The sequence below is a fragment of the Oncorhynchus gorbuscha genome, linkage group LG09, assembly GCF_021184085.1.
Source record: "Oncorhynchus gorbuscha isolate QuinsamMale2020 ecotype Even-year linkage group LG09, OgorEven_v1.0, whole genome shotgun sequence".
In the NCBI taxonomy this organism is placed as follows: domain Eukaryota; kingdom Metazoa; phylum Chordata; class Actinopteri; order Salmoniformes; family Salmonidae; genus Oncorhynchus; species Oncorhynchus gorbuscha.
Genome location: NC_060181.1, coordinates 3,880,054 through 3,907,909, shown reverse-complemented (window position 1 = coordinate 3,907,909; position 27,856 = coordinate 3,880,054). Strand labels below are relative to the sequence as shown.

Here is a 27,856-nt window from a genome sequence, read left to right as displayed (position 1 = left end):
CATCATACCCATCTCCTCTAGTCCTCTACCTCCATCACCTCATACCCATCTCCTCTAGTGCTCTACCTCCATCACCTCATACCCATCTCCTCTAGTCCTCTACCTCCATCTCCTCATACCCATCTCCTCTAGTCCTCTACATCCATCACCTCATACCCATCTCCTCTAGTCCTCTACCTCCATCACCTCATTCCCATCTCTTCTAGTCCTCTACCTCCATCACCTCATACCCATCTCCTCTAGTCCTCTACCTCCATCACCTCATACCCATCTCCTCTAGTCCTCTACCTCCATCACCTCATACCCATCTCTTCTAGTCCTCTACCTCCATCACCTCATACCCATCTCTTCTAGTCCTCTAACTCCATCACCTCATACCCATCTCCTCTAGTCCTCTACCTCCATCACCTCATACCCATCTCTTCTAGTCCTCTACCTCCATCTCATCATACCCATCTCCTCTAGTCCTCTACCTCCATCACCTCATACCTATCTCCTCTAGTCATCTACCTCCATCTCCTCATACCCATCTCCTCTAGTCCTCTAATCCATCACCTCATACCCGTCTCCTCTACCTCCATCACCTCATACCCATCTCCTCGACCTCCATCACCTCATACCCATCTCCTCTAGTCTTCTACCCCCATCACCTCATACCCATCTCCTCTAGTCCTCTACCTCCATCACCTCATACCCATCTCCTCTAGTCCTCTACCTCCATCACCTCATACCCAACTCCTCGACCCCCATCACCTCATACCCATCTCCTCTAGTCCTCTACCTCCATCACCTCATACCCATCTCCTCTAGTCCTCTACCTCCATCAGCTCATACCCATCTCCTCGACCTCCATCACCTCATACCTATCTCCTCTAGTCATCTACCTCCATCTCCTCATACCCATCTCCTCTAGTCCTCTACCTCCATCACCTCATACCCATCTCCTCTAGTCCTCTACCTCCATCACATCATACTCGTCTCCTCTACCTCCATCACCTCATCCCTATCTCCTCTAGTCCTCTACCTCCATCACCTCATACCCATCTCCTCTAGTCCTCTACCTCCATCCCCTCCTCTACCTCCATCACCTCATACCTATCTCCTCTAGTCCTCTACCTCCATCACCTCATACCTATCTCCTCTACCCTCCATCACATCATACCTATCTCCTCTAGTCCTCTACCTCCATCACCTCATACCCATCTCCTCTAGTCCTCTACGTCCATCACCTCATACCCATCTCCTCTAGTCCTCTACCTCCATCACCTCATACCCATCTCCTCTAGTCCTCTACCTCCATCACCTCATACCCAACTCCTCGACCCCCATCACCTCATACCCATCTCCTCTAGTCCTCTACCTCCATCACCTCATACCCATCTCCTCTAGTCCTCTACCTCCATCAGCTCATACCCATCTCCTCGACCTCCATCACCTCATACCTATCTCCTCTAGTCATCTACCTCCATCTCCTCATACCCATCTCCTCTAGTCCTCTACCTCCATCACCTCATACCCATCTCCTCTAGTCCTCTACCTCCATCACATCATACTCGTCTCCTCTACCTCCATCACCTCATCCCTATCTCCTCTAGTCCTCTACCTCCATCACCTCATACCCATCTCCTCTAGTCCTCTACCTCCATCCCCTCCTCTACCTCCATCACCTCATACCTATCTCCTCTAGTCCTCTACCTCCATCAGCTCATACCCATCTCCTCGACCTCCATCACCTCATACCTATCTCCTCTAGTCATCTACCTCCATCTCCTCATACCCATCTCCTCTAGTCCTCTACCTCCATCACCTCATACCCATCTCCTCTAGTCCTCTACCTCCATCACATCATACTCGTCTCCTCTACCTCCATCACCTCATCCCTATCTCCTCTAGTCCTCTACCTCCATCACCTCATACCCATCTCCTCTAGTCCTCTACCTCCATCCCCTCCTCTACCTCCATCACCTCATACCTATCTCCTCTAGTCCTCTACCTCCATCACCTCATACCTATCTCCTCTACCCTCCATCACATCATACCTATCTCCTCTAGTCCTCTACCTCCATCACCTCATACCCATCTCCTCTAGTCCTCTACGTCCATCACCTCATACCCATCTCCTCTAGTCCTCTACCTCCATCACCTCATACCCATCTCCTCTAGTCCTCTACCTCCATCACCTCATACCCGTCTCCTATACCTCCATCACTTCATACCCGTCTCCTCTACCTCCATCACCTCATACCCATCTCCTCGACCTCCATCACCTCATACCCATCTCCTCTAGTCCTCTACCTCCATCACCTCATACATATCTCCTCTAGTCATCTACCTCCATCCCCTCATTCCCATCTCCTCTAGTCTTCTACCCCCATCACATCATACCCGTCTCCTCTACCTCCATCACCTCATACCCGTCTCCTCTACCTCCATCACCTCATACCTATCTCCTCTAGTCCTCTACCTCCATCACCTCATACCTATCTCCTCTACCCTCCATCACATCATACCCATCTCCTCTGGTCCTCTATCTCCATCACCTCATAACCATTTCCTCTAGTCCTCTACCTCCATCACCTCATACCCATCTCCTCTAGTCCTCTAACTCCATCACCTCATATCCATCTCCTCTAGTCCTCTACCTCCATCACCTCATACCCATCTCCTCTAGTCCTCCACCTCCATCTCCTCATACCCGTCTCTTCTCATCCTCTACCTCCATCACCTCATACCCATCTCTTCTAGTCCTCTACCTCCATCACCTCATACCCATCTCTAGTCCTCTACCTCCATCACCTCATACCCATCTCTTCTAGTCCTCTACCTCCATCACCTCATACCCATCACTTCTAGTCCTCTACCTCCATCACCTCATACCCATCTCCTCTACCTCCATCACCTCATACCCATCTCTAGTCCTCTACCTCCATCACCTCATACCCATCTCTTCTAGTCCTCTACCTCCATCACCTCATACCCATCACTTCTAGTCCTCTACCTCCATCACCTCATACCCATCTCCTCTACCTCCATCACCTCATACCCATCTCCTCTACCTCCATCACCTCATACCCATCTCCTCGACCTCCATCACGTTATACCCATCTCCTCTAGTCATCTACCTCCTTCACCACATACCCATCTCCTCTGGTCCTCTACCTCCATCACCTCATACCCATCTCCTCTGGTCCTCTAACTCCATCACCTCATATCCATCTCCTCTGGTCCTCTAACTCCATCACCTCATATCCATCTCCTCTGGTCCTCTACCTCCATCACCTCATACCCATCTCCTCTGGTCCTCTAACTCCATCACCTCATATCCATCTCCTCTAGTCCTCTACCTCCATCACCTCATACCCATCTCCTCTGGTCCTCTACCTCCATCACCTCATACCCATCTCCTCTGGTCCTCTACCTCCATCACCTCATACCCATCTCCTCTAGTCCTCTACCTCCATCACGTTATACCCATCTCCTCTAGTCCTCTACCTCCATCACATCATACCCATCTCCTCTAGTGCTCTACCTCCATCACCTCATACCTATCTCCTCTAGTCAACTATCTCCATCACCTCATACCCGTCTCCTCTACCTCCATGACCTCATACCCATCTCCTCGACCTCCATCACCTTATACCCATCTCCTCTAGTCATCTACCTCCATCACCTCATACCCATCTCCTCTAGTCCTCTAACTCCATCACCTCATATCCATCTCCTCTAGTCCTCTACCTCCATCACCTCATACCCATCTCCTCTAGTCCTCCACCTCCATCTCCTCATACCCGTCTCTTCTCATCCTCTACCTCCATCACCTCATACCCATCTCTTCTAGTCCTCTACCTCCATCACCTCATACCCATCACTTCTAGTCCTCTACCTCCATCACCTCATACCCATCTCCTCTACCTCCATCACCTCATACCCATCTCTAGTCCTCTACCTCCATCACCTCATACCCATCTCTTCTAGTCCTCTACCTCCATCACCTCATACCCATCACTTCTAGTCCTCTACCTCCATCACCTCATACCCATCTCCTCTACCTCCATCACCTCATACCCATCTCCTCTACCTCCATCACCTCATACCCATCTCCTCGACCTCCATCACGTTATACCCATCTCCTCTAGTCATCTACCTCCTTCACCACATACCCATCTCCTCTGGTCCTCTACCTCCATCACCTCATATCCATCTCCTCTGGTCCTCTAACTCCATCACCTCATATCCATCTCCTCTGGTCCTCTACCTCCATCACCTCATACCCATCTCCTCTGGTCCTCTAACTCCATCACCTCATATCCATCTCCTCTAGTCCTCTACCTCCATCACCTCTACCCATCTCCTCTGGTCCTCTACCTCCATCACCTCATACCCATCTCCTCTGGTCCTCTACCTCCATCACCTCATACCCATCTCCTCTAGTCCTCTACCTCCATCACGTTATACCCATCTCCTCTAGTCCTCTACCTCCATCACATCATACCCATCTCCTCTAGTGCTCTACCTCCATCACCTCATACCTATCTCCTCTAGTCAACTACCTCCATCACCTCATACCCGTCTCCTCTACCTCCATGACCTCATACCCATCTCCTCGACCTCCATCACCTTATACCCATCTCCTCTAGTCATCTACCTCCATCACCTCATACATATCTCCTCTAGTCATCTACCTCCATCCCCTCATTCCCATCTCCTCTAGTCTTCTACCCCCATCACATCATACCCGTCTCCTCTACCTCCATCACCTCATGCCCGTCTCCTCTACCTCCATCACCTCATACCTATCTCCTCTAGTCCTCTACCTCCATCACCTCATACCTTCTCCTCTAATCACATCATACCCATCTCTGGTCCTCTATTCCATCACCTCATAACCATTTCCTCTAGTCCTCTACCTCCATCACCTCATACCCATCTCCTCTAGTCCTCTAACTCCATCACCTCATATCCATCTCCTCTAGTCCTCTACCTCCATCACCTCATACCCATCTCCTCTAGTCCTCCACCTCCATCTCCTCATTATGGCTTCTCATCCTCTACCTCCATCACCTCATACCCATCTCTTCTAGTCCTCTACCTCCATCACCTCATACCCATCTCTAGTCCTCTACCTCCATCACCTCATACCCATCTCTTCTAGTCCTCTACCTCCATCACCTCATACCCATCACTTCTAGTCCTCTACCTCCATCACCTCATACCCATCTCCTCTATCCATCACCTCATAATCTCCTCTACCTCCATCACCTCATACCCATTTGAAATGTATACCCATCTCCTCTAGTCATCTACCTATTCACCACATACCCATCTCCTCTGGTCCTCTACCTCCATCACCTCATACCCATCTCCTCTGGTCCTCTAACTCCATCTCCTCATATCCATCTCCTCTGGTCCTCTAACTCCATCACCTCATATCCATCTCCTCTGGTCCTCTACCTCCATCACCTCAACCCATCTCCTCTGGTCCTCTAACTCCATCACCTCATATCCATCTCCTCTAGTCCTCTACCTCCATCACCTCATACCCATCTCCTCTGGTCCTCTACCTCCATCACCTCATACCCATCTCCTCTGGTCTCTACCTCCATCACCTCATACCCATCTCCTCTAGTCCTCTACCTCCATCACGTTATACCCATCTCCTCTAGTCCTCTACCTCCATCACATCATACCCATCTCCTCTAGTGCTCTACCTCCATCACCTCATACCTATCTCCTCTAGTCAACTACCTCCATCACCTCATACCCGTCTCCTCTACCTCCATGACCTCATACCCATCTCCTCGACCTCCATCACCTTATACCCATCTCCTCTAGTCATCTACCTCCATCTCCTCATCCCCATCTCCTCTAGTCCTCTACCTCCATCTCATCATACCCATCTCCTCTAGTCCTCTACCTCCATCTCATCATACCCATCTCCTCTAGTCCTCTACCTCCATCACCTCATACCCGTCTCCTCTACCTCCATCACCTCATACCCATCTCCTCGACCTCCATCACCTCATACCCATCTCCTCTAGTCCTCTACCCCCATCACCTCATACCCATCTCCTCTAGTCCTCTACCTCCATCACCTCATACCCATCTCCTCTAGTCCTCTACCTCCATCACCTCATACCCAACTCCTCGACCCCCATCACCTCATACCCATCTCCTCTAGTCCTCTACCTCCATCAGCTCATACCCATCTCCTCGACCTCCATCACCTCATACCTATCTCCTCTAGTCATCTACCTCCATCCCCTCATACCTATCTCCTCTAGTCCTCTACCTCCATCACCTCATACCTATCTCCTCTAGTCCTCTACCTCCATCACCTCATACCCATCTCCTCCTTCGCCCTTCTCCTCTTTATTTTCATTCTCATTATTCTCTCCTCCATCTCTTCCTCTCTCCGTCCTGCTGCCGTGGTAACCAACCATTTTTTCGTTCCCCTAACGATGACAAGCCTGGCCTTTTCTCCCTCATCAATATTCAGAGCCGCCCAGAGTCTCGGCTAATCAGCCGGTGTCACATTGGCTTTGGCCCTGCCTGTCGGGCCTTTGACCCCGCCCTGTCTCTTAAGGGCCCTGCCGGGGTTGGCTGGCTCACCGACCCTGTGTCACTTCCCCTTCCTGTCTCAATCAGTTGATATGTTTTAGCAGGATGCTGTCGTATGGGAGGAGAGGGGTAAAGATATTTTGAACTAAAAACTTTAAAAAATGATACTGTTGATTATGATGAGGGCCAGAGGCAGGAAGAGTGCACAGGGAATATAATTACATAACCTTACAGAATTTATTAGGAATATTATGGCTAAAATAATACAATCATGTTTTTTGCTGAACCAGTTATAAAGGAATTTATAAATAATAAATTAATTATAAATAAATTATAAATAAATACACCATTTTGAAATGTAATTATCTGTCACATATTAACAGAGTTGCATATTTCTCTGATAACCACTAACAGCCAGAATCTCCGGAGACAATGGCATCACGTCACAAACATTCAAATCACACCAAATATGGTTTTACTACCTACCATATTACCTCAATTACCTCGACTAAACCTGTACCCCTTGCACATGGACTCTGTACCAGTACCCCTGTATATAGCCTCCACATTGACTCTCTACCGTAACACCCTGTATATAACCTCCACATTGACTCTGTACCATAACAGCCTGTATATAGCCTCCACATTGACTCTGTACTGGTACCCCCTGTATATAGCCTCCACATTGACTCTGTACCGGTACCACCTGTATATAGCCTCCACATTGACTCTGTACCGGTACCCCCTGTATATAGCCTCCACATTGACTCTGTACCGTAACACCCTGTATATAGCCTCCACATTGACTCTGTACCGTAACACCCTGTATATAGCCTCCACATTGACTCTGTACGGGTACCCCTATATATAGCCTCCACATTGACTCTGTACCGTAACACCCTGTATATAGTCTCCACATTGACTCTGTACCGTATTACCCTGTATATAGCCTCCACATTGACTCTGTACCGGTACCCCCTGTATATAGCCTCCACACTGACTCTGTACCGGTACCCCCTGTATATAGCCTCCACATTGACTCTGTACTGGTACCCCCTGTATATAGCCTCCACATTGACTCTGTACCGTAACACCCTGTATATAGCCTCCACATTGACTCTGTACCGTAACACCCTGTATATAGCCTCCACATTGACTCTGTACCGTAACACCCTGTATATAGCCTCCACATTGAGTCTGTACCGTAACACCCTGTATATGTCCTCCACATTGACTCTGTACCGGTACCCCCTGTATATAGCCTCCACATTGACTCTGTACCGTAACACCCTGTATATAGCCTCCACATTGACTCTGTACCGGTACCCCCTGTATATAGCCTCCACATTGACTCTGTACCGGTACCCCCTGTATATAGCCTCCACATTGACTCTGTACCGTAACACTCTGTATATAGCCTCCACATTGACTCTGTACCGTAATACCCTGTATATAGCCTCCACCTTGACTCTGTACCGTAACACCCTGTATATAGCCTCCACATTGACTCTGTACCAGTACCCCCTGTATATAGCCTCCACATTGACTCTGTACCGTAACACCCTGTATATAGCCTCCACATTGACTCTGTACCGTAACACCCTGTATATAGCCTCTACATTGACTCTGTACCGTAATACCCTGTATATAGCCTCCACATTGACTCTGTACCGTAACACCCTGTATATAGCCTCCACATTGACTCTGTACCAGTACCCCCTGTATATAGCCTCCACATTGACTCTGTACCGTAACACCCTGTATATAGCCTCCACATTGACTCTGTACCGTAATACCCTGTATATAGCCTCCACATTGACTCTGTACCGTAATACCCTGTATATAGCCACCACATTGACTCTGTACCGTAACACCCTGTATATAGCCTCCACATTGACTCTGTACCAGTACCCCCTGTATATAGCCTCCACATTGACTCTGTACCGTAACACCCTGTATATAGCCTCCACATTGACTCTGTACCAGTACCCCCTGTATATAGCCTCCACATTGACTCTGTACCGTAACACCCTGTATATAGCCTCCACATTGACTCTGTACCGTAATACCCTGTATATAGCCTCCACATTGACTCTGTACCGTAATACCCTGTATATAGCCTCGCTGTTATCATTGTTTTGCTCTTGAACTATTTCTTACTTGTATTTACATTTTTTTATTGAACAATTTTCCTTTAAAACTGCATTGTTAGTTAAGGGCTTGTAAGTAAGCATTCCACTGTAAGTTCTACTACACCTGTTGTATTCAGCATTCCACTGTAAGTTCTACTACACCTGTTGTATTCAGCATTTCACTGTGAGTTCTACTACACCTGTTGTATTCAGCATTCCACTGTAAGTTCTACTACACCTGTTGTATTCAGCATTTCACTGTGAGTTCTACTACACCTGTTGTATTCAGCATTTCACTGTGAGTTCTACTACACCTGTTGTATTCAGCATTCCACTGTAAGTTCTACTACACCTGTTGTATTCAGCATTCCACTGTAAGTTCTACTACACCTGTTGTATTCAGCATTTCACTGTAAGTTCTACTACACCTGTTGTATTCAGCATTTCACTGTGAGGTCTACTACACCTGTTGTATTCATCATTTCACTGTAAGTTCTACTACACCTGTTGTATTCAGCATTTCACTGTGAGTTCTACTACACCTGTTGTATTCAGCATTCCACTGTAAGTTCTACTACACCTGTTGTATTCAGCATTCCACTGTAAGTTCTACTACACCTGTTGTATTCAGCATTCCACTGTAAGTTATACTACACCTGTTGTATTCAGCATTCCACTGTAAGTTCTACTACACCTGTTGTATTCAGCATTTCACTGTGAGTTCTACTACACCTGTTGTATTCAGCATTCCACTGTAAGTTCTACTACACCTGTTGTATTCAGCATTTCACTGTGAGTTCTACTACACCTGTTGTATTCAGCATTCCACTGTAAGTTCTACTACACCTGTTGTATTCAGCATTCCACTGTAAATTCTACTACATCTGTTGTATTCAGCATTCCACTGTAAGTTCTACTACACCTGTTGTATTCAGCATTCCACTGTAAGTTCTACTACACCTGTTGTATTCAGCATTCCACTGTAAGTTCTACTACACCTGTTGTATTCGGCACATTTGACAATTTATATTTCTTTTGATTTAAAATGCAGGCCCAAAATATTAACATTTGAATTGCTATGTTATTTCATATGTTTTTTTAGTGGTAAGAAAGCTCAGAGGCAATCCCTTCTGGCTCTAGTAATGAGGGATGTCAGAGCAGGCAGAACGCTGTAGGAAACTGTACCAATTTGTTTCATCAAATTGGACTGAGAAACTGTGATTGATATATACAGTTGAAGTCGGAAGTACACATACACCTTCGCCAAATTCATTTAAACTCAGTTTTTGACAATTCCTGACATTTAATCCTAGTAAAAAAACCTGTCTTAGGTCAGTTAGGATCACTACTTTATTTTATGAATGTGAAATGTCAGAATAACAGTAGAGAGAATGATTTATTTCAGCTTTTATTTCATTCATCACATTCCCAGTGGGTGAGAATGTATTTGGTAGCATTGACTTTAAATTGCATAGCCTGGGTCAAACATTTCGGGTAGCCTTCCACAAGCTTCCCACCATAAGTTGGGTGAATTTTGGCCCATTCTTCCTGACAGAGCTGGTGTAACTGAGTCAGGTTTGTAGGCCTCCTTGCTCGCACACACTTTGTCAGTTCTGCACACAAATTGTCTATAGGATTGAGGTCAAGGCTTTATGGTGGCCACTCCAGTACCTTGACATTGTTGTCGTTAAGCCATTTTGCCACAACTTTGTAAGTATGCTTGGGGTCAATGTCCATTTGGAAGACCCATTTGCGACCAACCTTTAACTTCCTGATGGATGTCTTGAGATGTTGCTTCAAAAACATCCACATCATTTTACATCATTTCCCCCCTCAGGATGCCATCTATTGTGTGAACCACCAGTCATGCAGCAAAGCACCCCCTTCACGGTTGGGATGCTGTTCAAACATAACAATGGTCATTATGGCCAAACAGTTCTATTTTTGTTTCATCAGACCAGAGGACATTTCAGTGCAGTTGCGAACTATGCTGTTTTAAAAAATGTATGGCTGAGTGGCCTTTCAGCTTTTGTCGTATTTTGTCGTTTTACTGTGGATACAGATACTTCTGTACCTGTTTCCTCCAGCCTCTTCACAAGGTCTGTTGCTGTTGTTCTGGGATTGATTTGCACATTTCACACCAAAGTATGTTCATCTCTAGGAGAACGAATGTGTTTCCTTCCTGAGCGGTATGACGGCTGTGTGGTGTTTATACTTGCATACTATTGTCTGTACAGATGAACGTGGTACCTTCAGGTGTTTGTAAATTGCTCCCAAGCATGAACCAGACTTGTTGAAGTGTACAATTTTTTTTCTGAGGTCTTGGTTCATTTCTTTTGATTTTCCCATGATGTCAATCAAAGAGGCACTGAGTTTAAAGGTAGGCCTTGAAATACATCCACAGGTACAACTCCAATTAACTAACATAATGTCAATAAGCCTATCAGAAGCTTCTAAAGCCATGACATCATTTTCTGGAATTTTCCAAGCTGTTTAAAGGCACAGTCAACTGAGTGTATGTTAACTTCTGACCCCTGAAATTGTGATACAGCAAATTATTAGTGAAATAATCTGTCTGTAAACTATTGTTGGAAAAAGTACTTGTGTCATGCACAAAATATACCAACTTTCCATAGTTTGTTGTCAAGTTTATTAACAATAAATTTGTGGAGTGGTTGAAAAAATGAGTTTTAATGACTACAACCAAAGTGTATGTAAACTTCCGACTTCAACTCTATGTGTTGATGCTTGAAACAGTGATATTCATCAAGGTTTAGGGTTTAGGGTTATTAGGTTATTCATATTATTATTAAGTATTATTAGGTTTTCAAAACACTTTACTTTTTCCGCATTTCTTTACGTTACGGCCTCATTCTAAAATGTATTACATCGTTTTCTCCCCTCGTCAATCTACACAATGACATCACAATACCTCATAATGACATCACAATACCTCATAATGACATCACAATACCTCATAATAATAATGACATCACAATACCTCATAATGACATCACAATACATCATAATGACATCACAATACCTCATAATGACATCACAATACCTCATAATGACATCACAATACCTCATGCTGTCCGATCCTCTGGCAGTCTCTATGGGGGTGCCACATGGTTCAATTCTCGGGCCGACTCTTTTCTCTGTATATATCAATGATGTTGCTCTTGCTGCGGGCGATTCCCTGATCCACCTCTACGCAGACGACACCATTCTATATACTTTCGGCCCGTCATTGGACACTGTGCTATCAAACCTCCAAACGAGCTTCAATGCCATACAGCACTCCTTCCGTGGCCTCCAACTGCTCTTAAACGAGAGTAAAACCAAATGCATGCTTTTCAACCGATCGCTGCCTGCACCCGCATGCCCGACTAGCATCACCACCCTGGATGGTTCCGACCTTGAATATGTGGACATCTATAAGTACCTAGGTGTCTGGCTAGACTGCAAACTCTCCTTCCAGACTCACATCAAACATCTCCAATCGAAAATCAAATCAAGAGTCGGCTTTCTATTCCGCAACAAAGCCTCCTTCACTCACGCTGCCAAGCTTACCCTAGTAAAACTGACTATCCCACCGATCCTCGACTTCGGCGATGTCATCTACAAAATGGCTTCCAACACTCTACTCAGCAAACTGGATGCAGTCTATCACAGTGCCATCCGTTTTGTCACTAAAGCACCTTATACCACCCACCACTGCGACTTGTATGCTCTAGTCGGCTGGCCCTCACTACATATTCGTCGCCAGACCCACTGGCTCCAGGTCATCTACAATTCCATGCTAGGTAAAGCTCCGCCTTATCTCAGTTCACTGGTCACGATGGCAACACCCATCCGTAGCACGCGCTCCAGCAGGTGTATCTCACTGATCATCCCTAAAGCCAACACCTCATTTGGCCGCCTTTCGTTCCAGTACTCTGCTGCCTGTGACTGGAACAAATTGCAAAATTCACTGAAGTTGGAGACTTTTATCTCCCTCACCAACTTCAAACATCAGCTATCCGAGCAGCTAACCGATCGCTGCAGCTGTACATAGTCTATAGGTAAATAGCCCACCCATTTTCACCTACCTCATTCCCATACTGTTTTTATACTGTTTTTATCTATTTACTTTTCTGCTCTTTTGCACACCAATATCTCTACCTGTACATGACCATCTGATCATTTATACTTCCAGTGTTAATCTGCAAAATTGTATTATTCGCCTACCTCCTCATGCCTTTTGCACACATTGTATATAGACTGCCTATTTTTTCTACTGTGTTATTGACTTGCTAATTGTTTACTCCATGTGTAACTCTGTGTTGTCTGTTCACACTGCTATGCTTTATCTTGGCCAGGTCGCAGTTGCAAATGAGAACTTGTTCTCAACTAGCCTACCTGGTTAAATAAAGGTGAAATAAAATAAAAAATAAATTAAAAAGCAATTATTTTTTTTGCAAATGTATATAAATATTTACATAACTATTTTGAAACTTTACTCAGTACTTTGTTGAAGAACCTTTGGCAGCGATTTACAGCCTCAAGTCTTCTTGGGTTTCTCAAATTCTACTCTAAAGATCCTCTACGGGATTATTTTACCTATATTTGAACTAGGCAACTGAGTTAAGAACAAATTCTTATTTTCAATGATGGCCTAGGAACAGTGGGTTAACTTGCCTGTTCAGGGGCAGAATGACAGTTTGGACCTTGTCAGCTCGGGGGTTTGAAATTGCAACCTTCCCGTAACTAGTCCAACTCTCTAATCACTAAGCTACCCTGCCTACCACTTTGAAGATGCAAAATATGTTTTATTGTGAAACAAACACAAAAATAAATCAGAAATAAGATTTTAAAAACTGAACTTGAGCTTGCATAACTATTCACCCCCCCCAAAGTCAGTACTTTGGAGAGCCACCTTTTGCAGCAATTACAGCTGCAAGTCTCTTGGGGTATGTCTCTATAAGCTTGGCACATCTAGCCACTGGTATTGTTGTCCATTCTTCAAGGCAATACTTCTCCAGCTTCTTCAAGTTGGATGGGTTCCGCTGGTGTACAGCAATCTTTAAGTATACCACAGATTCTCAATTGGATTGAGGTCTGGGCTTTTACTAGGCCATTCCTGTAATGAACTTCGTCTGTTGTTTGAAGTGAGTCAGACCGAAATGCAGCGTGTAGGTTACTCATGACTTTTAATGAAGAAAATGCTGTACATGAAATAACTGAGAATACAAAACAACAAACGAGTGAAACTAATTACAGCATAGGGAGGGTCAGGGTGGGCGTCTGTCCATGGTTGCGGTTCTGGCTCGGGACGTGGACCCCACTCCATAAATGTCCTAGTTCCTCCCCTTCGCGTCCTAGGATAATCCACCTTCTCCGCCGACCATGGCCTAATATTCCTCACCCTGATCCCCACATAACTGAGGGGCAGCTCGGGACCGGAGGGCAGCTCGGGACCGAGGGGAAGCTCGGGACCGAGGGGCAGCTCGGGACAGAGGGGCTGCTCGGGACAGAGGGGCTGCTCGGGACAGAGGGGCAGCTCGGAACAGAGGGGCAACTCGGGACAGAGGGGCAACTCGGGACAGAGGGGCAACTCGGGACAGAGGGGCAACTCGGGACAGAGGGGCAATTCGGGACAGAGGGGCAACTCGGGACAGAGGGGCAACTCAGGACAGAGGGGCAACTCAGGATAGAGGGGCAACTCGGGACAGAGGGGCAACTCGGGACAGAGGGGCAACTCGGGACAGAGGGGCAATTCGGGACAGAGGGGCAACTCGGGACAGAGGGGCAACTCAGGATAGAGGGGCAACTCAGGATAGAGGGGCAACTCAGGATAGAGGGGCAACTCAGGACAGCGGGGCAGCCCGGGACAGAGGGGCAGCCCGGGACAGAGGGGCAGCCCGGGACTGAGGGGAAGCCCGGTACTGAGGGGAAGCCCGGTACTGAGAGGAAGCTCGGTACTGAGAGGAAGCTCGGTACTGAGAGGAAGCTCGGTACTGAGAGGGAGCCCAGTACAGCGAGGGAGCCTAGTACTGAGAGGAAGCTCAGTACTGAGAGGAAGCTCAGGCAGGTAGTAGGCTCCGCTAAATCCTGGCTGGCTGGTGGACCTGGATGATTAAGGTTGTCTGGCCGATCTAGAAGATCTTGGTAGACTGGCACTTCTGGCGGATCCTGGCAGACTGGCACTTCTGGCGGATCCTGGCAGACTGGTGACGCTGGGCCGACTGGCGGCGCTGGGCAGACAGGAGACTCCGGCAGCGCAGGAGAGGAGAAAAGCACTGGCTGCGCTGAACAGGCGAGGCGCACTGGAGGCCTGGTGCGTGGTGCTGGAACTGGTGGTACTGGCGCGAGGACACGCACAGGAAGCCTGGTGCGGGGAGCTGCTACCGGAGGACTGGTGTGTATAGGTGGCTCTGGATAGACCGGACCGTGCAGGCGCACTGGAGCTCTTGAGCACCGAGCCTGCCCAAGCTTACCTGGCTCGATGCCCACTCTAGCCCGGCCAATAGGAAGGGCTGGTATAAGTCGCAGCTGGCTCTGCACCCGCACTGGAAACACCGTGCGCTCCATAGCATAACACGGTGCCTGCCCGGTCTCTCTAGCCCAACGGTGAGCACAGGGAGTATGCACAGGTTTCCTACCTGGCATAACTATTCTCCCTTTTAGCCCCCCCAATAAATTTTTTTGGGGTGACTTTCCGGTTTCCAACCGCGTCACAGTGCTGCCTCCTCATACTCACGCCTCTCCGCTTTAGCTACTTCTATTTCCTCCTTGGGACGGCGATATTCTCCCGGCTGCGCCCAGGGTCCTTTTCCGTCTAATATCATCTCCCAAGACCAGAAGTCCTCATATTGCTGCTCCTCACAATTAACAGGGAGAGTAGGCTCAGGTCTGACTCCTGACTCTGCCACTCTCTCTCTGCGCTTTCCCCCGTTACCTACGGTTTTCGCTCTGTATAGCCGTGCTCTCCTTTTCGATTCCATCCGTGTATAGCCCTCTTCGCATTGCTGTAGGGAATCCCAGGCGGGCTCCTGCACTCGCACTGGGTCGGCCGCCCACCTGTCGATTTCTTCCCACGTAGTATAATCCATATCGTCCTCTTTCAGATCCTGCCAGTTCACACGCTGCTCGGTCTGTGAATCGTGGTGGGCGATTCTGTATTGAACTTCGTCTGTTGTTTGAAGTGAGTCAGACCGAAATGCAGCGTGTAGGTTACTCATGACTTTTAATGAAGAAAATGCTGTACATGAAATAACTGAGAATACAAAACAACAAACGAGTGAAACTAATTACAGCCTATCTGGTGACTAACACAAAGACAGGTACAATCACCCACGAAATACAACGCGCACTCAGGCTACCTAAATACGGTTCCCAATCCGAGACAACTAGAATCAGCTGACTCCAATTAGGAATCGCCTCAGGCAGCCAAGCCTAACTAGACACACCCCTAATAATACACACTCCCAATTAATACAACCCCAATACGAAATACAACATATAAACCCATGTCACACCCTGGCCTACCCAAACATATAACAAAAACACAAGATACAATGACCAAGGCGTGACAATTCCAAGGCATTTAAATGTTTCCTTAAACCACTCGTGTGTTGCTTTAGCAGAATGCTTGTGGTCATTGTCCTGCTGGAAGGCGAACCTCTGTCCCAGGCTCAAATCTCTGGAAGACTGAAACATGTTTCCCTCAAGAATTTCCCTGTATTTAGCACCATCCATCATTACTTCAATTCTGACCAGTTTCCCAATCCTGCCGATGAAAAACATCCCCACAGCATGATGCTGGCACTACCATGCTTCACTGTGGGGATCATGCTCTTGGGGTGACAAGAGGTGTTGGGTTTGTGCCAGTCATAGCGTTTTCCTTGATGGCCATACAGCTCAATTTTAGTCTCAACTGACCAGAGTACCTTCGTCCATATGGAGTCTCCCAGATTTTATTTTTTTAAGCAATGGCTTTTTTCTGGCCCATCTTACGTAAAGCCCAGCTCTGTGGAGTGTACGGCTTAAAGTGGCCCCATGGACATATATTTCAGTCTCTTCTGTGGAGCTTTGCAGCTCCTACAGGGTTATCTTTGGTCTCTTTGTTGCCTCTCTGATTAATGCCCTCCTTGCCTGGTCCGTGAGTTTTGGTGGGAGGCCCTCTCTTGGCAGGTTTGTTGTGGTGCCATATTCTTTCCATTTATTTTTAAATAATACATTTAATGGTGCTCTGTGGGATGTTCAAAGTTTCTGATATTTTTTTATAACCGAATCCTGTTCTGTACTTCTCCACCACTTTGTCCCTGACCTGTTTGGAGAGCTCCTTGGTCTTTGTGGTGCCGCTGATTTGTGGTGCCCCTTTGCTTAGTGGTGTTGCAGACTCTGGGGCCTTTCAGAACAGATGTATATATACTGAGATCATGTGACAGATAGTGTGACACTTAGATTACAAACAGGTGGACTTTATTTAACTAATTATATGACTTATGAAGGTAATTGGTTGCACCAGATCTTTTTTCAGGGCTTCATAGCAGAGGGGGTGAATATATATGCACGCAACACTTTTCCATTTATTTTAATATTAAATAAGTTATTGTTTTCATTTCACTTCACCAATTCAGACTATTTTGTATATGTCCATTACATGAAATCCAAATAAAACTAAATGTGAATTACAGGTTGTAACACAATAGGAAAAATGGATTTACGTTTGGAAGGCAGTGTATTTTCAGATTCTCCAGAGATGTTTGATCGGGTACAAATCCGGGCTCTGGCGGGGCCACTCAAGGACATTCAGAAACGTTGTCTTGGCAGTGTAATAGACCACTGGGTCCTGAGCTTTCCTCCTTTTCCCCATCCCTTTATATTTAGTTTGGCCAGGCGGCTCTAGGAAGGTTCCTGGGGGCCACTGTGTTCTTGGGGACCTTCAATGCTACAGATCCCCCCCCCTCCAGATCAATCCCATCTCAGAGCTCTACGGACAATTCTATCGACCTCATGACTTTGATTTTTGCTCTGATATGCACTGTCAACTTTGGGACCTTATATATAGAGTTGTGTCTCTTTCCAAATCATGTCCAATCAATTTAATTTATCACACGTTGACTCCAATCAAAATGTAGCCACATCTCAAGGATGATCAATGGAGACAGGATGCACCTGAGCTCAATGTTGAGTCTCAAAGCAAAGGGTCTGATGTGTATGTCAATAAGTTTATTTCTGTTTGTTATTTGCAAAAAAAAACTGTTTTTGCTTTGTCATTATGGGATATTGAGTGTAGATTAATGAGGAAAATGTGCAATTTAATCCATTTTAGAATAAGGCTGGTTGGGTAGAATGTTGATATACCTAATTTACCTTGATTTTTTTGCTGGCAAGACTGCTATGCGAAACACTGTGATTAAAATAAACACTCTTCTCTTTCTCGCTCGCTCTCTCTCTCTCTCTCTCTCTCTCTCTCTCTCATATTTCTCTCTCTCTCTCATCCCCCTCTCAGTGTCTCAGATGGGCGTGGCCCAGGGACATAACATGTGTCCAGACCCGGGGATCCCTGACCGAGGGAAGAGAAAAGGATCAGACTTCAGGTAAAAACACTAAATACAGAACAGCAATAGAAATAGACAATTAGAGGAGAGAAATAAGGAGAGAGAGAAGAAGAGAGAGAAGGAGAGAGAGAAGGAGAGAGAGAAGGAGAGAGAGAAGGAGAGAGGAAAGAGATGAGAGTGGAGAGAGATGAGAGAGGAGAGAGAGAGAGAGAGAGAGAGAGAGAGAGAGAGAGAGAGAGAGAGAGAGAGAGAGAGAGAGAGAGAGAGAGAGAGAGAGAGAGAGAAGGTGGGACGAGAGAGTGAGAAGGAGAGAGGGAAGGAGTGAGGAGAAGGAGAGAGAGAAGGAGAGAGAGGAGTGAGGAGGGAGAGAAGGAGAGAGAAGGAGTGAGGAGAAGGAGTGAGAGAAGGAGAGAGAGGAGTGAGGAGGGAGAGAAGGAGAGAGAGGAGGAGGAGAGAGAGAAGGAGAGAGAAGGAGTGAGGAGAAGGAGAGAGAGAGGAGAGAGAGGAGGGGAGGGAGAGAAGGAGAGAGAAGGGAGTGAGGAGAAGGAGAGAGAGAAGGAGAGAGAGAGTGAGGGAGAAGGAGTGAGAGGAGTGAGGAGAGAGAGAAGGAGAGAGAGGAGTGAGGAGAGAGAGAGGAGAGAGAAGGAGTGAGGAGAGAGAGAAGGAGTGAGAGGAGTGAGGAGAGAGAGAGAGGAGAGAGAGTGAGGAGAGAGAGAAGGAGAGAGAAGGAGTGAGGAGAAGGAGAGAGAGAAGGAGAGAGAGGAGTGAGGAGGGAGAGAAGGAGAGAGAAGGAGTGAGGAGAAGGAGAGAGAGAAGGAGTGAGAGGAGTGAGGAGAGAGAGAAGGAGTGAGAGGAGTGAGGAGAGAGAGGAGTGAGGAGAGAGAGAAGGAGAGAGAAGGAGTGAGGAGAGAGAGAAGGAGAGAGAGGAGTGAGGAGAGAGAGGAGTGAGGAGAGAGAGAAGGAGAGAGAGGAGTGAGGAGAGAGAGAAGGAGAGAGAGGAGTGAGGAGAGAGAGAAGGAGTGAGAGGAGTGAGGAGAGAGAGAGGGGAGAGAGAGGAGTGAGGAGAGAGAAGGAGTGAGAGGAGTGAGGAGAGAGAGAGGAGTGAGGAGAGAGAGAAGGAGAGAGAGGAGTGAGGAGAGAGAGAAGGAGAGAGAGAGTGAGGAGAGAGAGAGGAGTGAGAGGAGAGGAGAGAGAGGAGGAGAGAGAGAAGGAGAGAGAGAGTGAGGAGAGAGAGAAGGAGAGAGAGGAGTGAGGAGAGAGAGAAGGAGTGAGAGGAGTGAGGAGAGAGAGGAGTGAGGAGAGAGAGAAGGAGAGAGAGGAGTGAGGAGAGAGAGAAGGAGAGAGAGGAGTGAGGAGAGAGAGAAGGAGAGAGAGGAGTGAGGAGAGAGAGAAGGAGTGAGAGGAGTGAGGAGAGAGAGGAGTGAGGAGAGAGAGAAGGAGAGAGAAGGAGTGAGGAGAAGGAGAGAGAGAAGGAGAGAGAGGAGTGAGAGGAGTGAGGAGAGAGAGAAGGAGTGAGAGGAGTGAGGAGAGAGAGAAGGAGAGAGAGGAGTGAGGAGAGAGAGAAGGAGAGAGAACGAGTGAGGAGAAGGAGAGAGAGAAGGAGAGAGAGGAGTGAGGAGGGAGAGAAGGAGAGAGAAGGAGTGAGGAGAAGGAGAGAGAGAAGGAGTGAGAGGAGTGAGGAGAGAGAGAAGGAGTGAGAGGAGTGAGGAGAGAGAGAAGGAGAGAGAAGGAGTGAGGAGAAGGAGAGAGAGAAGGAGAGAGAGGAGTGAGGAGGGAGAGAAGGAGAGAGAAGGAGTGAGGAGAAGGAGAGAGAGAAGGAGTGAGAGAAGGAGAGAGAGGAGTGAGGAGGGAGAGAAGGAGAGAGAAGGAGTGAGGAGAAGGAGAGAGAGAAGGAGAGAGAGGAGTGAGGAGAAGGAGTGAGAGGAGTGAGGAGAGAGAGAAGGAGAGAGAAGGAGTGAGGAGAGAGAGAAGGAGTGAGAGGAGTGAGGAGAGAGAGAAGGAGAGAGAAGGAGTGAGGAGGGAGAGAAGGAGAGAGAAGGAGTGAGGAGAAGGAGTGAGAGGAGTGAGGAGAGAGAAGGAGTGAGGAGAAGGAGTGAGAGAAGGAGAGAGAGGAGTGAGGAGGGAGAGAAGGAGAGAGAGGAGTGAGGAGAGAGAGAAGGAGAGAGAAGGAGTGAGGAGAAGGAGAGAGAGAAGGAGAGAGAGGAGTGAGGAGGGAGAGAAGGAGAGAGAAGGAGTGAGGAGAAGGAGTGAGAGGAGTGAGGAGAGAGAGAAGGAGAGAGAAGGAGTGAGGAGAAGGTAACATGGATGAAAATGTATTGAGGAAGAGAAAACAATGCATGTGTTGTTTGTTTTCAAAAATGCGACTAAGGAACCACTGGGTATAGAGAGGTAATGCCTCAGGACTAGACAACTTGGTATAGAGAGGTAATGACTCAGGACTAGACCACTGGGTATAGAGAGGTAATGACTCAGGACTAGACCACTGGGTATAGAGGTAATGCCTCAGTAATAGACCACTGGGTATAGAGAGGTAATGACTCAGGACTAGACCACTGGGTATGGAGAGGTAATGCCTCAGGACTAGACCACTGGGTATAGATAGGTAATGCCTCAGGACTAGACCACTGGGTATAGATAGGTAATGCCTCAGGAATAGACCACTGGGTATAGAGGTAATGCCTCAGGACTAGACCACTGGGTATAGAGAGGTAATGCCTCAGGAATAGACCACTGGGTATAGAGAGGTAATGCCTCAGGACTAGACCACTGGGTATAGAGAGGTAATGACTATGTGTATAACCCTCTGTCTCTCTACCTCCCCCTACAGGCGAGGTGCCACAGTGCACTTCTCCTGTGATGAGGGTTATGAGCTGCAGGGCTCTAAGAGCATCAGCTGCCTGAGAGTCACAGACAGCTACGTAGGCTGGAGCGACGACCGACCCATCTGCAGAGGTATGGGAGTCTCTAAGGGTGTGTGTGTGTGTGTGTGTGTGTGTGTGTGTGTGTGTGTGTGTGTGTGTGTGTGTGTGTGTGTGTGTGTGTGTGTGTGTGTGTGTGTGTGTGTGTGTGTGTGTGTGTGTGTGTGTGTGTGTGTGTGTGTGTGTGTGTGTGTGTGTGTGTGTGTGTGTGTGTGTGTGTGTGTGTATGTTTATCTGTTGTCCTAGCTGGACAGGCCTGAAACTGACCCTCATCTATCCTGACATTCTACTACCCACAAGGCATCTATCCTCCCACCATTCAGTGACAGGCGGAGAGAACGGTCAAGACCTACAGTATCTGTGTCGGCTAGTCTACCCACTGGCTGTGTGGCTTTGTGTTCAAAAGCCTAACCACCCAAACACGCTGATGTGTCAAATGTTAGATGGCTGTTGTTCTGTTTACAACAGCTGTGTCTGAATGTATCAGAGTAAAGCAGACAGACAGAGTCCCGTCTCTATTAGATGAATGTATCAGAGTAAAGCAGACAGACAGAGTCCCGTCTCTATTAGATTAATGTATCAGAGTAAAGCAGACAGACAGAGTCCCGTCTCTATTAGATTAATGTATCAGAGTAAGGCAGACAGACAGAGTCCCGTCTCTATTAGATTAATGTATCAGAGTAAAGCAGAGAGAGACATCTCTATTGGATCTCTATTTTCAATCGTGTGTGTGTGTGTGTGTGTGTGTGTGTGTGTGTGTGTGTGTGTGTGTGTGTGTGTGTGTGTGTGTGTGTGTGTGTGTGTGTGTGTGTGTGTGTGTGTGTGTGTGTGTGTGTGTGTGTGTGTGTGTGTGTGTGTGTGTGTAACGGTTTTCTTGGTGTGAAGGAGCGTCGGACCAAAATGCAGCGTTTAGATTACGTTTCATGTTTATTGAAAAAAAACACACTAACCACAAACACTACAAAAACAATAAACGTAACGAAACCCTAAACAGCCTAAACTGGTGCAAACGAACACTAGACAGTTACAAGGACACTAAGGACAATCACCCACGACAAACTCAAAGAATATGGCTGCCTAAATATGGTTCCCAATCAGAGACAACGATAAACACCTGCCTCTGATTGAGAACCACTCCAGACAGCCATAGACTTTGCTAGATAACCCCACTAAGCTACAATCCCAATACCAACACCAAAACAAAACACACCACAATACAAAAACCCCATGCCACACCCTGGCCTGACCCAATACATGAAGATAAACACAAAATACTTTGACCAGGGCGTGACAGAACCCCCCCCTCCCTAAGGTGCGGACTCCCGAACGCACCTCAAAACAATAGGGAGGGTCCGGGTGGGCGTCTGTCCATGGCGGCGGCTCCGGCGCGGGACGTGGACCCCACTCAGTCAATGTCTTAGTCGCCTTTCCTCGCGTCGCTGGATAGTCCACCCTCGCCGCCGACCATGGCCTAGTAGTCCTCACCCAGAACCCCACTGGACTGAGGAGCAGATCGGGACTGAAGGACAGCTCAGGACTGAGGCAGCTCGGGACTGAGGGGAAGCTCGGGAGTGAGAGAAAGCTCAGGAGTGAGAGGAAGCTCAGGAGTGAGAGGAAGCTCAGGAGTGAGAGGAAGCTCAGGAGTGAGAGGAAGCTCAGGCAGGTAGATAGATCTACCAGATCCTGGCTGGCTGGTGGTCTCAGCAGATCCTGGCTTACTGGCAGATCCTGGCTGACTGGCAGACCCTGGCTGACTGGCGGATCCTGGCCGACTGGCAGATCCTGGCAGACTGGCAGTTCTGGCAGATCTGGAAGAGTCTGGCTGACTGGCGGATCTGGAAGAGTCTGGCCGACTGGTAGATCTGGAAGAGGCTGGCTGACTGGCGGATCCTGGCAGACTGAAAAATCTGGCTGCTCCATGCTGAATGGCGGCTCTGGCAGCTCCACGCTGACTGGCGGCTCTGGCTGCTCCATGTAGGCTGACGGCTCTGGCGGCTTCCTACAGACTAACAGCTCTGGCGGCTCCTTGCAGACTGGCAGCTCCTTGCAGACTGGCAGCTCCTTGCAGACTGGCAGCTCCTTGCAGACTGGCAGCTCCTTGCAGACTGGCAGCTCCTTGTAGACTGGCAGCTCCTTGTAGATTGACAGCTCCTTGTAGACTGACAGCTCCTTGCAGACTGACAGCTCTGGCTGCTTCATGCAGACTGACAGCTCTGGCTGCTCCATGCAGACTGACAGCTCTGGCTGCTCCATGCAGACTGATAGCTCTTGCTGCTCCATGCAGACTGACAGCCCTGGCTGCTCCATGACAGGTCTGTCTGCTCCATGCAGGCTGGCAGCTCTGGCTGCGCTGAACAGACAGGAGACTCCAGCAGCGCTGTAGAGGAAGAAGGCTCTAGCTGCGCTGAACAGGCGGGAGACTCCAGCAGCGCAGGAGAGGAGAAAGGCTCTGGCTGCGCTGAACAGGCGGGAGACTCCAGCAGTGCTGTAGAGGAGGAAGGCTCTAGCTGCGCTGAACAGGCGGGAGACTCCAGCAGCGCAGGAGAGGAGAAAGGCTCTGGCACCGCTGGAGAGGCGAGGCGCACTGTAGGCCTGATGCGTGGTGCTGGCACTGGTGGTACTGAAACAAGGACACGCACAGGAAGCCTGGTGCGGGGAGCTGCTACCGGAGAGCTGGGGTGTGGAGGTGGTACTGGATAGACCGGACCGTGCAGGTGCACTGGAGCTCTTGAGCACCGAACCCGTCCAACCTTAAATGGTTGAATGCTCTCGGTCGCCCTGCCAGTGCGGCGAGGTGGAATAGCCCGCACTGGGCTATGCAGGCGAACCGGAGACACCGAGCGCAAGGCTGGTACCATGTAAGCCGGCCCAAGGAGACGCACTGGGGACCAGATACGTAGAGCCGGCTTCATGGCATTTGGCTCGACGCTCAATCTAGCCCGGCCGATACGCGGAGCTGGAATATACTGCACCGGGCTATGCACCCGCACTGGAGACACCGTGCGCACCACAGCATAACACGGTGCCTGCCCGGTCTCTCTAGCCTCCCGGTAAGCACAGGGAGTTTGCGCAGGTCTCCTACCTGGCATAGCCATACTCCCTGTGAGCCCCCCCCCAATACATTTTTGGGGCTGACTCTCAGGCTTCCATCCGCGTCGCCGTGCTGCTTCCTCATACCAGCGCCTCTCCGCTTCTCCGCCTCCAGTTCTTCCTTGGGGCGGCGATATTCTCCAGGCTGAGCCCAGGGTCCTTTACCGTCCAGTTCATCCTCCTCTTTGGGCTGCTCCTGTTTCCTCTTCTCCTGGGCTGCTCCTGGTTTAGCCCAGGGTCTTCTCCTGCTGCACCTTTGTGCGGCTACACTCCCCTGGTTTAGTCCAGGGTCTTCTCCCGTCGAGGATTTCCTCCCATGTCCAGAAATCCTTATTGCGCATCTCCTCTTTGGGCTGCTCCTGCCTGTTGACACGCTGCTTGGTCCGTTTAGGGTGGGTGATTCTGTAACGGTTTTCTAGGTGTGAAGGAGAGTCGGACCAAAATGCAGCGTGTAGATTACGATTCATGTTTAATGAAAAAAACACACTAACCACAAACACTACAAAAACAATAAACGTAACGAAAACCTAAACAGCCTAAATTGGTGCAAACGAACACTAGACAGTTACAAGGACACTAAGGACAATCACCCACGACAAACTCAAAGAATATGGCTGCCTAAATATGGTTCCCAATCAGAGACAACGATAAACACCTGCCTCTGATTGAGAACCACTCCAGACAGCCATAGACTTTGCTAGATACCCCACTAAGCTGCAATCCCAATACCAACACCAAAACCCCAAGTCAAAACACACCACAATACAAAAACCCCATGCCACACCCTGGCCTGACCCAATACATGAAGATAAACACAAAATACTTCGACCAGGGCGTGACAGTGTGTGTGTGTGTGTGTGTGTGTGTGTGTGTGTGTGTGTGTGTGTGTGTGTGTGTGTGTGTGTGTGTGTGTGTGTGTGTGTGTGTGTGTGTGTGTGTGTGTGTGTGTGTGTGTGTGTGTGTGTGTGTGTGTGTGTGTGTGTGTGTGTGTGTGTGGTACATATGGATGCTCTGGAGTGTAGCTTCTGTGCTGTAGGAGATGAGTTGAGATGAAACACAGGTCTCTATAATCCCCAGAGTAATTCATACCCTGTAGTTATCTCTGTCATCAGATTATCCCCAGAGTAATTCATACCCTGTAGTTATCTCTGTCATCAGATTATCCCCAGAGTAATTCATACCCTGTAGTTCTCTCTATCATCAGATTATCCCCAGAGTACTTTAGGGATCCTTAGTGTCGCAGAGGTCTAAGACACTGCATCTCAGTGTTAGAGGCGTCACTACAGACCCTGGTTCAGCGGTCTAAGATACTGCATCCCAGTGCTAGAGGCGTCACTACAGACCCTGGTTCAGCGGTCTAAAACACTGCATCTCAGTGCTAGAGGCGTCACTACAGACCCTGGTTCAGCGGTCTAAGATACTGCATCTCAGTGCTAGAGGCGTAGACCCTGTTTTGATCCCGGTCTGTATCACAACCGGTCTTGGTCAGGAGTCCCATAGGGCGGTGCACAATCGGTCCTGCGTCGTCAGGGTTAGGAGAGGGTTTGGCTGGGTCAGGACTGTCATTGTAAATAAGAAGGTATTGTTAACCTAGTTAACCTAGTTAGCCTTGTTAAATAGAGGTTAAAAATATAAATACCATGTAGTCATCAGATTATCTCCCTCCAGCCTCTTAGCAATGTGAGAGCACACACACACACACACACACACACACACACACACACACACACACACACACACACACACACACACACACACACACACACACACACACACTGATCACTGATTGACTATGGAAGTGACAATATTCCTTAAGCACTGTTTGGGAGGGAACGGGTTAATTCAATCACCCCTTTTAATTGTTGTGAAATTGGCTATCTATTGGTAAAATGATTATTTGTCTTGTTTCATCGATTCGACACCATGAAACGCTGGGTCATTACTCTACAACGTCCCTGTAATTGGAAAGTTCTGCGAGAGGGGGAAACCCAAAAGTTGGGTTGAGTAATTAAACCAAACAATGTTACTCAGCCTCCTGGACTAAGTGTTCATAAATCACACTGTCATACCTGTACTACGCATAAACAGAAAACCACTGCATCACAGCGCTGTCCTTGAGAGGTAGAAAGAGAAGTGAACTGGATTATATTACTGAGGTAACAGTGCTTGCTTCCGTCCCTCTCCTTATCCCAACCTGGGCTTGATCCAGACTTCTCCTTATCCCAACCTGGGCTTAAACCAGAGACTTCTCCTTATCCCAACCTGGGCTTGAACCAGAGACTTCTCCTTCTCCTAAAAACTAAAAAAATGTCTCATAAGAAACTAGCTCCATGGTACACAGAAAATACCCGAGCTCTGAAACAAGCTTCCAGAAAATTGGAACGGAAATGGCGCCACACCAAACTGGAAGTCTTCCGACTAGCTTGGAAGGATGGTACCGTGCAGTACCGAAGAGCCCTTACTGCTGCTCGATCGTCCTATTTTTCTAACTTAATTGAGGAAAATAAGAACAATCCGAAATTCCTTTTTGATACTGTGGCAAAGCTAACTAAAAAGCAGCATTCCCCAAGAGAGGATGACTTGCACTTTAGCAGTGATAAATTCATGAACTTTTTGAGGAAAAGATTATGATTATTAGAAAGCAAATTACGGACTCCTCTTTAAACCTGCGTATTCCTCCAAACCTCAGTTGTCCTGAGTCTGCACAACTCTGCCAGGACCTAGGATCAAGAGAGACGCTCAAGTGTTTTAGTACTATATCTCTTGACACAATGATGAAAATAATCATGGCCTCTAAACCTTCAAGCTGTATACTGGACCCTATTCCAACTAAACTACTGAAAGAGCTGCTTCCTGTGCTTGGCCCTCCTATGTTGAACATAATAAACGGCTCTCTATCCACTGGATGTGTACCAAACTCACTAAAAGTGGCAGTAATAAAGCCTCTCTTGAAAAAGCCAAACCTTGACCCAGAAAATATAAAAACTATCGGCCTATATCAAATCTTCCATTCCTCTCAAAGATTTTAGAGAAGGCTGTTGCGCAGCAACTCACTGCCTTCCTGAAGACAAACAATGTATACGAAATGCTTCAGTCTGGTTTTAGACCCCATCATAGCACTGAGACGGCACTTGTGAAGGTGGTAAATGACATTTTGATGGCATCGACCGAGGCTCTGCATCTGTCCTCGTGCTCCTAGACCTTAGTGCTGCTTTTGATACCATCGATCACCACATTCTTTTGGAGAGATTGGAAACCCAAATTGGTCTACACGGACATGTTCTGGCCTGGTTTAGGTCTTATCTGTCGGAAAGATATCAGTTTGTCTCTGTGAATGGTTTGTCCTCTGACAAATCAACTGTACATTTCGGTGTTCCTCAAGGTTCTGTTTTAGGACCACTATTGTTTTCACTATATATTTTACCTCTTGGGGATGTTATTCGAAAACATAATGTAAACTTTCACTGCTATGCGGATGACACACAGCTGTACATTTCAATGAAACACGGTGAAGCACCAAAATTGCCCTCGCTAGAAGCATGTGTTTCAGACATAAGGAAGTGGATGGCTGCAAACTTTCTACTATTAAACTCGGACAAAACAGAGATGC

At 47.8% G+C, this 27,856-nt stretch overlaps 1 protein-coding gene across 1 annotated transcript in view; it reads left to right on the top strand.

Annotated features, from left to right (window-relative positions):
- Positions 1 to 27,856, top strand: part of LOC124042645 (CUB and sushi domain-containing protein 1-like) — an 842,040-nt gene that overhangs the window by 383,765 nt on the left and 430,419 nt on the right. Inside the window, 2 exon segments of the mRNA XM_046360721.1 lie at positions 18,190 to 18,277; positions 21,066 to 21,190. Of these exon segments, the coding sequence (XP_046216677.1) occupies positions 18,190 to 18,277; positions 21,066 to 21,190 (213 nt within the window).